This window comes from Pyrus communis, chromosome 4 (assembly GCF_041283825.1).
Source record: "Pyrus communis isolate YQ-2024b chromosome 4, ASM4128382v1, whole genome shotgun sequence".
NCBI lineage: Eukaryota > Viridiplantae > Streptophyta > Magnoliopsida > Rosales > Rosaceae > Pyrus > Pyrus communis.
In genome coordinates, this window is record NC_142568.1 from 7,777,453 (window position 1) to 7,794,135 (window position 16,683).

General features: G+C 36.6%; 2 protein-coding genes across 3 annotated transcripts; both read left to right on the forward strand.

Annotated features, from left to right (window-relative positions):
* The first annotated feature begins 624 nt into the window (after positions 1-624).
* Positions 625-4,624, forward strand: LOC148697385 (uncharacterized). 2 transcript variants are annotated; one of them, XM_088692437.1, is made up of 10 exons: positions 625-787; positions 887-992; positions 1,423-1,591; positions 1,976-2,103; positions 2,444-2,725; positions 2,961-3,199; positions 3,326-3,544; positions 3,660-3,758; positions 3,843-3,923; positions 4,026-4,624. In XM_088692437.1, exons 6-10 carry the CDS (start codon positions 3,134-3,136, stop codon positions 4,425-4,427), a joined length of 867 nt encoding a protein of 288 aa, XP_088548563.1. In that variant the 5' UTR covers positions 625-787; positions 887-992; positions 1,423-1,591; positions 1,976-2,103; positions 2,444-2,725; positions 2,961-3,133; the 3' UTR covers positions 4,428-4,624. The 2 variants fall into 2 exon arrangements, with proteins under 2 accessions (XP_088548563.1, XP_088548562.1); XM_088692436.1 differs by having other exon boundaries at positions 887-959.
* A 1,782-nt stretch (positions 4,625-6,406) lies between these two features.
* BETA-VPE (beta vacuolar processing enzyme) lies at positions 6,407-12,923 on the forward strand. Its single transcript, XM_068462330.2, has 9 exons — positions 6,407-6,780; positions 6,922-7,086; positions 10,486-10,642; positions 11,024-11,109; positions 11,196-11,395; positions 11,628-11,676; positions 11,781-11,990; positions 12,112-12,318; positions 12,400-12,923. Exons 1-9 carry the CDS (start codon positions 6,532-6,534, stop codon positions 12,580-12,582), a joined length of 1,506 nt encoding a protein of 501 aa, XP_068318431.1. The 5' UTR covers positions 6,407-6,531; the 3' UTR covers positions 12,583-12,923.
* Positions 12,924-16,683: the final 3,760 nt, after the last annotated feature.

Below are 16,683 nucleotides of genomic sequence, written 5' to 3' on the forward strand. Positions count from 1 at the left end.
GTGTAAATATTTTAAATTGAAGATCGAATTGGTTCATTGTATTCATATAGGGTCAAGGAGTGTAGCTCTAAAAAATCATCAAAATCGGAGTTAAAACTACCGTTAAATTGTGTTTTTTTGTTTATAACCGTCGAAAAGTTTTGTCCCGTTACTTGATATCTGAATGTTTGTTTTTCGCGATTTTTGGTGTACGCAATCTCGAAGTATGTACAAACAAGTTTGATAGTTGGATCGTTGAAACTAGTTTCGTACAATGCGTTTCCCATCAAGTTCAATAGTATATATATTTACTAAGTAGATTTTAATTTATTTATTATGTACTTATAACACTTAAGAAATTGAATGATATATATGTAAAAAAAAATTATTGCGGGTTTTTGTTAGATAAATATATAACTGTGGGGTTGATGTAAAAAAAATTGAATTTGAAATGAGTGAAGTCACATTTTCAGTTATTTTTATAATAATTTATTAAAAAAAAAAAAAAAACCTTGCGCGACGTCTTAACGTGGTCGTCGCGCAAAACCATTTTGCGCAACGTCAAATTGTATACCTACCTTGCACAAGTTGTGATAATTTTGGCGGTACCATAGTGAAAAATAGGCGCTTTTTTTTTTTTTTTTTTTAATTTCCAAGAGTTTCCCGTAGACCTCTCTTCCCTCTCGTGCGCTCATCTCTCCCTCTCCATTTCCCGTAGACCTCTCTTCCTTCTCGCAAGCTTTCGTCTTCACAATCTCAAATCCAACGCGAATCTCGAAGTGGACGCGAATCAAGTTCCAAAATCAAGGTAAGGGTTTTTGATTTTCAATGGGTTTTTGTTATTTAGGCTCAAATTGCATGTTATTTAGGGTTTCTGATAAAATTAGATGTTGGTTTTGGCTTGCAGAGGGGTTGATGGGTTACAGGTAGAGAGACGGATCACACTCTCAGTCACTACCAGTGCAGCGCCTCAACTGAAGGTCCTTCTTCTTCTTCGTCTTCATTCTTTGGCCGTAAACTTCTCAAAATCCCCAATTTTTGTTTTGTTATATGTAAACAAGGTTTCTGTAAACAGGGTTTAGTTGAAATCGGGTATTTGGATATGAATTTTTTTTTGCCTTTATTCTTCTTCTCTTCCCCTATACTTCCCAAAATCCTAATTTTTGTTTTTTTATACGTAATTTTTTTTTTTATGGGATTTCTCATAATGTCAAATTTCAATGTAATTTTTGTGTGAAAATTTTATTGCTTTTTTATGATGTCGTCTTGGTTGATTGACATTTGCTTATTTGAAATGGGTATGACATTTGCTTATTTGAAATTAGTATAACATAAAAGCCTCAAATTGGTTGTTGCAAATGCGAGGAAGATGGAGTGTTGTTAACTTTGTAGCAAGTGACTTCTTTTGTTTGAAATTTAATCTCATGTTTCTTGTATTTTCAGGTCAACATTAACAAACAGAAGAAAGAAGCATTCCAGATTCTTAAACCTGAATTGGATGTGGATCCTGAAAAGAATCCTCATTTTGATTCGGATGTGGGCATGAGTAAAAAAAATTTTGGGCCAAAGAGGATGGAAAATGGACAAGAGATGCTGAGCTTTTAAAATAAAGGTATTTATGGACGTCTAAACCATCCCTCAATTACAAAAAATCCCATACTGTATGTTTGCGTATTTCTAAGGGAACTACTTGCATGCCTACAATTTCAATCACGTATATTGAAGAATTTGATGATACTGATTTATGAATAAAGAACAAGATATTAAATCCATGCAACCAAATCCTAAAAATAGTCCCAGTTTTCCCTTACTTTAGGAATTCCAATGAAGATATGTACTTTACGAATTCCAATGAAGATATGTTGGGGCTGCACGCTTTTGTGTCGTTCTCAACACAACCACTTCAACATATTTCCCTTTACTTTTTTAACCCATTTGATCATTTTTTGAGTTATGTACCTGTCCTTTTGTAAAAAAAATTCCCACCTCTGTACAGAGTAAATTTGGAGAAGCACAAGCCAAAGAGCAAAGCAGTGCTGGATATAAATCCAATATGATAGAAGTAGGAGAGAGAGTTATCACCAAAGAAAAATCAAAGGATCCAATTCCAGAAATCAAGTAGTGGTAAGTAGATTGCCTTTTCATTTGTTGTGGCATCTGTCTGGTTGAATGGCTTGTATGAAGTAAATTGTTTTTGTACGGTACTTTGATCATATCAATTAGTCTAATGAAGTTTTGATACCTTTGATTGATTACAATGTTTGGTAATCCTAGTGTCGGATTACCCTTTTTTCTTTTTTTGTTTCACTTGATGTACTTGTTGGCTGTGAAAATGGATAGGTAGTTTCCTCATGTTTTGAAATTAAGAACGTTGGTAACCTACTTACTACTTTGGCTGCTAATTGATTAGTTTCAAATGCAAGAAAGGATTAGTTTCTAATGTTATAATTTTATGGTTCAAAAGGTGTATAGATGTCGCGGTTGATCACTCGTCGTCAGAGTGTGACCAATGAGCCTCCTGCATTATCAACATCTACTGCTCTAGGCGTGAGTGCTCCATTGATTGGGGAGCCTACACCCCTTACTGAGGCTATTCCTATGGCGTCCCAGGTGCCTGTCTCAGTGACATCATCAGTGTCGGTTCAGCCGCTTAGTGCACGACTGCCTCACTGACGCCGCCACGAGCCGGAGCCTTCTGATCACACTTCCTTGGCATCTAGAGTCGAGGGTAAGGCCTCCCAGCCAGGTAGTTTTTTCTAATTTTCAATCACTACGTTGTATTTTTCTTTTATCATTTAAAAATTATTATTTTTATGATGGTGAAAATTTACTGGAATGTGAAAATGTGATGGGGGTTATGAATTACTGTTATTTTACTGTTTTAAGGTTTTGGGAAATGCTATACTATTAGGGGAGGTTATGTCGAATTTTCTGTACAAATTTAAGCTCAGGGATTTCACCATTTAATTATTTTTGGCCAGCTAAAAAAGACGCCAGAGGGCCTAGTCGAATGTTGAAGGAGGCACAGAGCGTACGTCTAACCGGCTCCAGGATCAAGATTGAGTATGACCCGTGACATCATGGAACGGCTACCTCACAACAGCATAACAACGTCGCTAGTAGTTGTGGTGTTGTTATTAAACAAAATTGTCCTATGCAGTGGGAGTCTTGGGCAGAAATTCCCGAGAGGACGAAGAAACTAGTGCGAGAAACCTTGTCGGTTAGTGTATTAATTTTTAGCCTTTATCAATTTTTAAATTTTGTTTACAAATATTAAAAACCAAAATATATTATCTTAATATTATTAAATTTCTTACTATTATTTTATTATTTTTCATATTCGTAGGTCGATTTTGATCTTGACGACATATCCCCTGAGGTCATGGCCTACTTAGAGGAGACCTTAGCAAAATGGTACAAACATTGGAAGAACTATCTTCACACGCATTTTAAGCTATGGGATGATCCGGAGTTTGCTCGCCTACATGGTTGCCCAATCGAGTTGCAGGACCGGCCGGAGGATTGGAAGTGGCTCTGCAAACATTTTACAGACCCAAAATTTGCGGTATTTACATAATATTTTAATAATAATTTATTATTGTTTTAGTTATTTTTTTTAAGCTTCCTTTATTAATTTATTTTAAATAATCGCACTAACATGTATATTGTGTGTTTAACAGAAGAAATCTATTGATGTCAAGATAGCTCGGAACTCAAAAACACTTCTCCACCATTCTGGTTCGAAGCCTTTTTCGTATAGGCTTGAGGCACGACATCAGGTAAAAGTATATTAATTTTGAAAATTTATACAATTTACTTATTATTATTGATTAATAAAATTTTCTTAATGTTTTTTTCTTCAGGAGGGTTCTAAGTTCCCAGAGATCGACATGTTCGAGGATGTTTACGTTCGACCTGGTGATGAGACAGCTAAGCAGCTTCATGTAAGTATATGTAATTGTTATTATTCTTATATGTATGAATCGTTCAAATATTATTTATATTATGTTATTAAACATTATATGTTTTTTCCTTTATTATTACAGGATGCTATAGTGGAACAGCGCACTACTGTTCTTCAAGAAGCAACATCGCAACTTCCCCCGGAGACCTCGATCGAGGACGTCACGGTACTCGAGGATGCAGGTTTTCAGATCTTGACTAATATCATGGATCAAAACTTCGGTCGTCGTCATGGCAAAGTTGTTCGGTGTATGGGGAAAGCGCGAGTTCGTGAGACAGGTGCCTTTTCTTCCAGATCAAACACAGGAGGGGTGAGTGTATTGAAGGAGGAAATAACAACCCTAAAGGGTCAGCTTGCAGTCCAGAGCGAGCAGATGAGGGCCCGGGACGAGCAGATGAGGGCCCAGGGCGAGCAGATTAAGGCCCAGGGCGAGCAGGTGAAGGCATATGTCGGACATGTGAGAGACCTTGTACGAGCCATATAGACGTCCAGCCTCCAAATCTCACTACCAGTACCTGATCTTCCTACATCTTCGACCTCCAAGCCACTTTGCCCTACTGATACCTAGTAGCTTGATGTATCAAACTTAGAAGACTACTTGTAGTTTTTTCTTTTTTTTGTTTGGATACCTTGTTTGTATATTTTTATATATTTTATAACTAAATACTTTTCCTTGGTTAATTAATTATTGTTTAGAGTTTAATTAAGATATTTATTAAAAATTAAAAAATAATATTTTTGACCAAAACAAAAAAAAGAGGTTTGCGTGACAAAGATTCTACCTACGTCGTGCAAAGTGGCTTTGCGCGATGTAGGGGGATGCGTCGCACAAAGCCCTTTGCACGACGTCGGTAGAATCTTCGTCGCGCCAACCTTTTTGCGCGACGCATGCCTTGTGTCGCGCTAAGTGGCTTTGCGCAACGTATGACCTGCGTCGCGCTAAGTGGCTTTGTGCGACACATTGCGCGACGAAGATTCTACCTATGTCACGCCAACCTCTTTGCGCGACGTAGGTAGAATCTTCGTCACACAAACCCCTTCTGTCACTGCCTTGTCGCAACGGTTAGTGCGGGACGAAGGTGCGTTAAGTTAAGTTTTGCGCGACGTTTTTTGACTTTGTGCAACGAAGGACTTGCGTCGCGCAAAGTGTTTTTTGTACTAGACTAAGTGGTGAGATGTGAATTATTTTAATAATCATAATTCATGCTTGATCAATAAGGATGAATAAGTGCATAAAGGGACTAGGTTCAAAATCCTGGTTCAAATCAAAGAGGCAAGACTGGATAATGGTTGAGTTTCTGCTAAGGAAGGGATTAAAATGACAGAGAGAATATCCAAGTAAATGCCGAGAAGGCACAGTCTTATCACAATTCTACCGTAACAGATATGTTTAATTATCATGGGGTCCATCTTCGTAAATAGAAAAGGCTTTGCAACGTGAAAGCCTTTCAACTCAACAAATAACTCAAACGCTCTACGCGAAAACCCTTGTTATAAGTGAAACCCTTCTCACAGCTCTAAGAAAAATACTAACAATCCTAACCCTCATGTCAACACATCTTCAGTTTGGAGAAGTAAACAACACTGTATTGACAACCAATGACATCTTCATTTTAGATAAGTAAACATCACTGGAGCTGTAAAATCAAGTGATTCAAGAGCATCTTCAATTTGGAAATGTAAACAACACTGCTTCGGGTTGGTTGGTTATTTATCAAAGTCTCGACCGACAAAGAGTTCTCAATTCTTTCGTCCAAAAAGGGTACTTCATTATTGATTACCAAAAAAAAAGAGGTTACTTTATTAAATCCCCTAACGAAGTGAGGTGTTCTATAATTAGTTACACTGGTGCACTTCACAGTTTGGCATTCAAACAGCCGAACTCAAGGCCACATATTCGTTCCTCAACCATACGTAGTTGCTTAAGTGTAGAAGTCAGCAGCGTATTTGACACCACCACCACCATCATATCTATTCTACTCATCTGATCAAGCTAGAATTCAAGTTGGCACGTCCGCATTAACCAAAAAAACAAAAAAACAAAAAAACAAAAAAAACAAACGTAGTTAGTTCATAATCGGTTTTACATTACGTTTGCTTTATAATTTTTTTAATCAACAATATTTACAAATTATATATATATATATATATATATATTTTATATATATATATATATTTTATTTTTATTTATTTATTTATTTTTGATACAATGAAGCCAAAGCTTCTTAATCACATCCGCTAGCGGGTAGTCTCCCTCCGGCCGAGGAAAAGGAAAGAAAGAAAGAGTATTGAGTAAAAAGCCAAAATATCTTAACCACCGCCACAGTCGACAACTCCAAACATCAAACGTAGATCACACTTGTCCCTTCCCAGTCACGCTGGACCCACCAACTCATAAATCTTCCGCACACGTGTCAAATCCTTGTCATGGTTTGCATGGCACCACACCGCACCGCTAGTCCCCCCTCACTTTTATACACTGACCAACCTCTCCCTCGCCCCGCTGCTCTTTCTCTCCTCCTCTTCCTCCACCGTTTCTTAACTAAATCTAGCACTGTCGGTTTTGTTGAACCGGTTCTCTACCCTTCATGGCGGTCCAACATCAGTCCAGGTTGATGATTGGTAACTATACTGTGTCGTGGATATCGTTGTTTTTGTTTGTACTGGTCATCCAAGCTATAGGTGGAGGCCGAGCCGCCCGGTTGGAGCGGTGGGACTCTGGAATCCGGTTGCCATCCGAGAAGGATAAACCGGAAGATGTTCATCACAAAGAACCGGGTACAAGATGGGCGGTTCTTGTAGCCGGTTCAAACGGGTATGGAAACTACAGGCATCAGGTAAATATAATATTTGTGCTAACCAAGGAAAGTTTATTTCATATTTATTTATTTTATTTATTTTTTATGTTTTATAAATATAACAACTGAAATTTCTTTGTTCTTGGGGATTTACACTTTAATATTATCGTGTATATTCAGGCGGATATTTGCCACGCATATCAGTTACTGAAAAAAGGTGGGCTGAAGGAGGAGAACATAGTGGTATTTATGTACGACGACATAGCCAAGCACTCAATGAATCCGAGGCCGGGAGTTATCATCAACCATCCTCAGGGTGGTGATGTTTATGCCGGCGTGCCTAAGGTACAATTTTTATTTTTTATTTTTTGAAATCAATATATAACTATTTGTATATGCAGATAGATCATATATATCTAATATAGTGTGTGAATTCTACATTTAATATTGTATACTTTGGTGTGACATGGATATGGATAGATTTTTTTTTAATATGCTTTCTTAATTTTGAACCGTTCATTCATTTTGTAAGTAATTAACAGTGGGTAGGGGAGCTTAGGTTTTTTTCTAACCACAGAGTGGTGAGCTAGTAGATTGGTAAGGACAAATCAAAAGCTAACACAAAATTAAGATGAGGACATTCAAACTTTCATTTGGCCCTACTTATGCTTTTCTTTTAGTATTTCTTTGTTCTTAAACTAATTAAAAGGATTTGACGTTCTTTCAGAAGATAAAAGAATATTAACAAGTCTGTCGTGCATATCCAAATCAAATTTTGCAGATGCCGAACCAAAAAAGAAAAAGATAAAAGCCTAACATATTCCATGGTTTAAAGGGGATTCCTGTGGGCTGAGCTTAAAAAGCAGTATCACTGCGGCAGTGTTTCATGTTTGACATTTTGGTTTAAACAACCTTTTAGGGAGTTTTTGATTAGACGTGTAAACAGGTCGGGTTTATTGGGTTTGGATTGGATACCTGATCCGTTAAGTTAGCGGGTCGTCCAAATTCGACCCGTTAAGCTAACTGGTTATCCATTTCACCCGTTAACAATTATTATTATTTTATTTTTTTTGCATAGAGTTTATGTTTTGTTGTTAAGACTTGACTGAAATTACTAAAACATCCTCAACTAACGGATGCTAACGGGTTGACCCAAAGTGACCCGTTATTTAACGGGTTGTTAACGGGTTCACCCGTTAGCGACCCAACCCGTTAAGCATCCACTCAAATACTAATATTAACGGGTCGAGTTAACGGGTCGGGTCCAAAATGCCAGGTCTACTTTTGATAACCATTTTATTACTTAGGCAGTGTTTCAATTTCTGTGCTTAAGATACGGGGAAATGACTCAAATGGGAAATGAAGAGCGGGGAAGGATTAGTTTTTCAAGATTTCATTTTCAATCATCCTTCTTTATTTTTTTCCTCATCCTGATCACCATCCCTCTTTACTCTTTTTCTCCATATACTTTTTGCATATCAAGATAAGATGGAATCAAACTCTTCCTTTTTAACCCAAAACAGTCCTTTTCTTTTGGGTGGTGCTATTCACACACTAATTTTTACCTCCCACATACCTCTTGTTAATTTTTGTCCTTTGATTTTCTTCAATTCATTCGATCCAATAGTAGGAAATTGAGAAGGGTGTGTGTCAAGTAAAAGAGGTGTGCAGATAGGATAACCTTTTCTTTAAAGCAACTCCAAAATGCTGCTAAGAACATTCTTTCATTTTGTTTGGAAAACTAAGATCTATATATCCATGATAAGTTAGATTATATATTTGTCATGTCAGTTGTGTGTACAAGGTTTCGCTTCTCTTACTTTCTTCCCTTCCCTTCTTGTTCTTTATACGATACAACCATAAGAGTAAGAGAGGATCAAATTGCCATGATGGCGTCTCGACACAATAATTTAATAACATGTGGAATAAGATCCATCAAAGTCCTTTTCCAGGATGTTCTTAATCATTGGAGTTGCAAGTTGCTTTTTGCCTTTAGTCTCATTCACATTTTTGCACCAATGGTTCTAGTAGGAGAAGACGATTAGTGCAAGAAAACAAGGTGGTATTGCAGCATCCCTATTAATGTGTGACCTATGTTTCTTGTGTAATTTAAGCTTTGCTTTTTGAATGCTTTGTGGATGCTTGAGAAGGGGATTTTTTTAACCCTGAAAAAGGGAGTTGTTTGGCACTTCGAATAAAATTATCATTTTACCCTTTATGTTCTACTTTGTTTTTTCTAAATGTTTTCATGATTCAATTTTATTTATGGTGGCCCTTTGCATTCATAAACTAAATTCGGAAGTTTGACAAAATAATTGGTTATTTGAAGAGTATTTTCTGAGTTATTACCCTTATTGAATTTTTGTGTTTAATTTAATTAATCTCCAATCCCCAAAATCTTTGGGTTGAAAAAAGAAAAATTTTATTCTTGTGATTACAAACTTGTCTTGTATTTTTTTTATAGTTTTGGGTTTTTTGGTGAAGCATGAGGCCCAAGCTAAAGTAACAGAAAATAGCCTGGACCAAAAACACCAAGATGGTTCTCAAACAAGGTATTTAATGAAGAGCCCAAGGCCTAATTTTTGAGAGCTACTAGACCCATCCCATTGTCCTATTTATCCACCCACATTATAATTCCACCCACCATAAAAAGTTAAAAATTTAAAATGCTATTTTCCCACCCACTTTTATTCCTAAAGTATCCTCATTAGCACTATTGCTCCGCGCTTGTCTTTAAAATTATTGTACCAGTGGAGAAATAATTTTAGAGCATTCAGTGACATACTTTGCACCATTTTTTTTCTACTGAACAAACTCGAAACCCTTTACAGAAGATTATCCTTCCTTGGTTCTTCCACATTTGTGTATAAAAATATCAGCATCTGATATCCATTGTTGAAATATCAATTCATTCTGATATCCATTCATTCTGATATCCATTGTTGAAATATCCAACCGAAACAAAATCATTAAACTTGAACCAGAGAGTGGCGGGAGAAAGTGGAGAAGAAGCAAACTCTGGTTGCTTGGTTTTTGGGTTTGTCTTCTTCTTCGCGATTTTTATGAGAATTAATTTGCAGTAAACGTAGAAAATAGTGTGGAACCAGAACAATTTCAAGTTGAGTCGCACTGGGATTTTATGGGGTGAGTTAAGGCTTAAGGAAAGATAAATCGTTTGTGAACAGAAGGTTATCTTTGCAAGTGGTCCCTTACCACATAGCGGTGGAAAGGTGTTGAGCCTTTTGCATGACGGCATAGGTTCAGACACTGTCGATGGTTAATCTAACAAAATTTATTGTTTATCAAAAAAAAAAAAAAAAAAAAAAAAAAAAAAAAACAAACAGAGGGTTATCTTTTAAGGTCTTTATCGGTCATTTTACAAATGAGCAAACTTGTAATTAGAAATTTTATTAAAAGTGGATGGGGAAATAAGAAACTGGGGTGGGAATAACAGCACTTAGAACAGTTGTTAGCGTACGCTGTACAAAGATTCTACCGGGAACAAATCTCAGTACTTCACGCAGAAGATTTTTGTGCAATTCTAGTGTTAACTTAAAGCTGCTTGAGAACTACGCCCTTTTTGCATTTTAACATAAGTCTTAATTTAGAACATTGCGTGCATTAACAAATGTAGTTTGCATATTATTGTAGTCATAGTCGGTCACTTAATTGGTAATAGTTGAGCTACGTCTACTTCGAATTCCATATGTTTGTGAATAATTTATTTTGGATCAACTGCTTTAGGATTACACTGGTGAGCAAGTAACTGCCGCCAATCTGTATGCAGTCCTCCTTGGGGACAAAAAGGCCGTGAAAGGCGGAAGTGGGAAGGTTGTGGATAGCAAACCTAATGATAGGATCTTTTTATACTACTCAGATCATGGGGGTCCTGGTGTCCTTGGTGAGTTCACTACCTCTTCTTTGACATCCATGGTACCATTGTTTTATTTATTTTTGGTTACATATATATTACATAGGAGAGACCGAACACTTCCCAACCTCCCACCGTAGCTCACCACTTGTGCTAACTCAACTTATATTGTGAACACTACTTCATCATGGGTTGTTTCATACGCATACATAGTATAGGGTTAGATCTTGTCCTATTTTCTTGTTTTGGTTTGCAAGTGGTTAGGTTTGTCACATAGCATGTTAATTCATGTGATCTGAAGTTGGAATCCGATTGAGTGGAGATGTTGCCGTCATCTTGCCAACCTTACTGCTCACTTGAGAAAAGCTGTAAAATGAGAGTAAGACTTACCAATTTACAATATGATTGTAGGGATGCCAAACATGCCTTTCCTTTATGCCGTGGATTTTATTGAGGTTTTGAAGAAGAAACATGCATCGGGGAGCTATAAAGAGATGGTAAGTAGATCACTTTTTATTCTCACTTCCTTTGGTATTCAAGGTTAAGACAGTTAAGCGCATGAGCACAATTGCATTATGTGCAGGTTATATATGTAGAAGCTTGTGAGAGTGGGAGCATATTCGAAGGCATAATGCCGAAAGACCTGAACATTTATGTGACTACAGCATCAAATGCACAAGAGAACAGCTTTGGAACTTATTGTCCTGGGATGGACCCCCCACCACCACCTGAATATATCACTTGCTTGGGCGACTTGTACAGTATTTCTTGGATGGAAGATAGGTATGCATTCTTGGTCTTTCGAAGATGGGAAATAAATCTGTACCGTCAAATTTCTAAATAATTAAGAAACTAATTTGACTATAAGTTATTCGAAAAATAAAAACAAACATATGTACATGGTATAGTGGATATTGTTTGGGGCATATGTTGAACAAAGTATGCAGGATTTGTAACTTCTATATGACCTTGTATAAGTCTATTTTATTAAATCTCCTTTTTCTTGAACATTCAGCGAGAGGCACAATCTGAAAAAAGAAACAATTGAACAACAGTATCAGGCGGTGAGCTTACAATATCTGAACTCAACTTTTTGATTCTGGACCTAATGTACAAGCCGACCATTAAATTAAATTGAATTCCAATATGCATGCGTGAGTTGTTGCAGGTAAAGCAACGGACTTCCAATTCAAACAATTACGATGTGGGATCGCATGTGATGGAATATGGGAGCAAAAACATTACACAAGAAAAGCTGTATTTGTACCTAGGTTTTGATCCTGCCTCTGTGAACTTGCCTCCTAACAACGGCCAATTAGAAAAGCCTATGGAAGTTGTCAACCAGAGAGATGCAGAGATTTTCTACATGTGGCAAATGGTGAGCTTCTTCCCACAATTTCTTTTCCACTATCACATATACAAGTACAAGTACAAAAAAAATTGTTCTACATTTAGATTTATGGTGAGGTTACCGTTCAATAATTACTTGTGTTTTACAGTACAAAAGATCAGAACGTGGATCTGGAAAAAGTAGAGAAATCCTCAATGAGATCAAAGAAACAATGAGGCATAGGACTCACTTGGATGCAAGCATTCAGTTCATTGGAACATTTCTCTATGGACCCGGAAAAGGTCCCTCTACACTCAATTCTGTGAGAGCTCTTGGTCAACCCCTTGTGGACGATTGGGGATGCTTAAAATCTATGGTAATGACTTATCCTAACCCTTTTGATTAATCAATTGTACAGTTTCAAGATTTAATTCCAAGGTTAAATTTTGAATTACAGGTTCGTGTGTTCGAAACACACTGCGGGTCATTGACTCAGTATGGCATGAAACATATGCGCGCATTTGCCAGCATCTGCAACAGCGGAGTATCTGAAACCGAAATGGCGGAAGCTTGTTCTGCTGCCTGCAACGGTTATGAAGTTGGCCAGTTGCATCCTTCGAACAAAGGCTATAGTGCCTGAACGTTGAAAATATGCAAATCATAAAGATGTCACACACATGCTATCGTAATAGTGTCAATATGCTTGTTGCTAAATGTAGAATCTAAGTCTAAAATTGTAAGGATATTATGTATTGCAAGAATGTTATGTTTTAATTTTGCGTTTAGTGGGTACAAGAAGAGATGCGGATCAAGTGGTAATGATATGGTGGCCGAGTTGAGATTCTAATTTTCTCAGAACGCACGAATGTAGCGATGCTGGATCAGCATCTGCGAACAGTTCTATTGGTTTATTTCCATTTGGTGAAGGAATCGAAACAACTACAATCGTATCAGAGGTTGAGTTGCCTCGGATTTGTGGCACTCCTACGTTGCTTTCTCCTTACCTCTCGTTCGTAGGGGTTCCATTTTTTGTTCTGTGTAATATCCTTTCGTTAAGGTATTTTGAGGGAACCAAACGTTCACCATCAAGGGTAGGATCTAACTTTAGGTCTTCAAAAACAATTAGTGTGGGGACGAAAGGGCCATTACCCAACTTGCATCTTGAGATAAACCAGTGCATATTTCTTGTTCTTGGTATGGTCATTTTTTGGCTCTATGGATATTTCTCTTTGGTTAGAAACCCCTATTTTCTTTACAGAGAACTTTCTTGCCCCTGTTTACATGAAAATACCATCTTACCTTGTAATGTTACAAGGGCTGTGGATTTTCTTGAACTATTTCAAATATTGAGAAATATTGCTTGGTCATTGTTGTGGGATACAAATGTGATTAGTTGCGAGTAAAAAACGGATTCTGGGTCATAATAACCATTTTGTTTTTACATTTTTTTTTCTTTTTTTAAAACTGAAATCTTGTTTGGTAATTACGTTAACAAATTGCGTGTGAGTTAATATCCTAATGGATAGGTGTTAGGTTTTTATCTACATGTCCTGGGTTAAAAACTCCTCCTCTTCGGTAAGTTATTGTAATATATAGTTTCAAACTCTATTTCCTCCCCTTACGAATAGGAAAAAAAAAAAATTAAAAAAAAAATTACTTTATGGAAAATGAAAACCAAAATGCTATTTTATGGAAAATTAAAAACCAAAAAGTGAAAACTTAAGGAAAATTTTAATAAAACTGAAAGTAATTATTAACCAAGATATCAGTTTTCAGTTTTCTAATAAGTAAAAACTAAAAATAAAATGATTATTAAATGCTTCTAATAATTTACAATGGCAAAGCCACACAGAGGCGCAAGAAAGTGCTATAGCACCTTCGGTTGTCGGAAATTAACCCTAAGAACGAGAATCTGTCCCTCTGGTTCCTCTAAACCTGAATGGAAACCTGCAATTCTGTTTATTGTTGCGTTGTTCAGCAGCCGCTGCTACCCGCATCAACCTGCTCTACTCATAATCATTGTTACGAGTTGAATATGTCGTAGCTTGCTTGATGTCTCCTTCTACAATTTGTCCTTGCATTGGAGTTGTTTTGTTTGCTGTAATTTGTTTTGCGAATTGAAGAAATGCTAGACTTGGCATTTGTGTCGTGTTAGTTAAATATCAGAGTGTGTCATAACCAAGACTACAAAATAATAAGAATATTATTAAACAAACTAAAAAGCCGAAACGGCTACATAACCCTAGGCTAAATTGTGACTAACTTGTTCTAATAACAAGCATACTATTTATAATAAACTAACCCTAACCCTAAAAGGTAAGAAACTGAAACCCTAATGCTAATGGGCTAAGCCTACAAAACGAAACATTCAAATAAACCAAAATACTAATATTTTCCAACATCCCCGTCAAACTCATGACGGTATACGACATGAGTTTGTAAACAAGCAGATGCGAACTGGCTCTGTTAGATGGATTGGCATGCAACTTGATTGGACTTGACTTGACTAGCGAACTGGCAAACTTGACTTGATTAGATTGGCAAACTGATTCTCATTCAGATTGGCTAGTGTTGAGACTATGGAAAGAACCCGTCACTAAACAGACGAGATTTCCATATCTCAAGTGTAGCAATGAACAAACACAAACACTATCACTTGAGTGGTCATAATTCCAAGCACTCGAGTGTACGAGAACTCCAATACAATTAAAAAAAAAAAAAAAAAAAAAAAAGGGGGGGTGCGGGGGGTGGGGGGGGGGGGGGCAAAGACAATAATTACTAACAGCAGTTGCAAACAGTTCTATGGGCGCGACTTTTGGTTGCAGCGGCAGGATGACGACATCGTGTGATGGCGATGGGATTCTGGTGCAGCGGTGAGTGATCGGGTTTGTGCAGGTGTGCAGCAACATATCAGCTTCTGGGTTGGGTTACAGCTGGTGAGACGGCACAGGTTGTTGAGGCAGAATCTGGTGCGTGGACTCGACTGGTTTGGCCGCAAGCGGTGACTACAGCTCCAACTTCAGTTTTTTATTGTTGGTTTTTTTGCTAATTAAACCAACGACGAAAACTAGCATACAAACTGACAAATAAAATACCAACCCGACCAAGCAGATTAAATAAAAGACCAACTAGATTGAATATAGTGTGTTATAACCAAGACTACAAACTAATAATAATATTATTAAACAAACAAAAATGCCAAAACGACTATATAACCGTAGCTTACATTGTGACTAACTTGTTATTGACCGAATAACAAACATGCTATTTATAATAAACTAACCATAATCCTAAAAGGTAAGAAATTGAAACCCTAATGCTAACGGGCTAAGCCTATAAAACCAAATATTCAAATAAACCAAAATACTAATATTTTCCAACAGTGTTTTCCATGTTGATATTGTTTTCGTGTCATACTTGATACCTTAATGGGTCGTGTCGTGTAACACCTGTTAAAATGAACGTGTAATATGACCTGACCCAACTCGACTCGCTAATATTAACAAATAATCTGACCTGCTAATTTAAACCAACAAATAATTAAATGAAAAACATAATACTAAATTCGTATATACATACCACACTGTCACATAAATATTACTTCAGAATATAAAAATACATTTGTCTTTCAAGTATCACATAAATATTAATTAATGTAGAAGTGTGAATATATATATATATATAGTTTTATAGTGGCGAATGTCAAAGTTGAGTGTAAATATATATATGCTCGTAATGACAAGCTTTGCAACATTTATGAAGGGCTCAACTTTGACATTCGCCACTATAATCACATAAACTATAGATCGAAATTTAACGGTTGATTGTCATTTACATTTACGATCCATTCTTCTCACCAAACCTTTTTTTTTTTTTTTTTTCTTTTCAAAACATGATCTTTTAAAGGGTGCAGGAAGATGAACAGTTCGCATCGTTGTTATTACATTCAAAGTTTTACTGTTAGTGAAAATATTGTTAGGAGTTTATAAAATCTCTAGACACTATACAAAATCAACTTATATTTTAGTTAACCATAAATATCAGAATATGATATTAACGATCCGAACCGTTCACTTATGTATATTCGTTAAAAGGTCATGTTGTCAAAATGAAAATTTGAAAAATGAATGTGAGAAGAGTAAGGCGCAAACGACAATTGATCCGAATCGTTCAACTTTCTTACATTCGTCACACTTCTACAATAGTTATTATGAATTTTATTAATTTTTCACTAAAAAAAAAACACTATTCATCAGGGTTTAGATGGTTTTAAAAAAGGGAGTTTTAACGAAAAGCTCATGATACTATTCACTTTAACGAAAAACCACATTTTTACACTAAAAAGTTAATCTGGTACTATTCACTTTACCCTTTATTTTGTCCTTATCATTAAAACTCAAAGTTTTCAAACCATTTTCATTAGTTTTCCTTTAAAAAAAATCTAAATGACGATGTGTGACAGCCCGTTCCGGATTTTCGAACCGTAGGGGTGAAATGACGATTTTGCCCCTATTATGGTTGTTTCGTTGTGTGGTTGTTTTTGGGTGTTGCTTGGCTGGTTTTGGACCACACACACTCTTCCACACCCCCTCACCCTTTTCCCTGTCCCGTATCACTGTCCATTTCCCTCTCTCTCTCCCATTTCTATCCCCATATGTACGGACACACCCAAAAACCATTGAAACCTTCACACATCAAGAAAACAAATTACATATTCGTGCTCGTGAGGTCCTTGGGATTT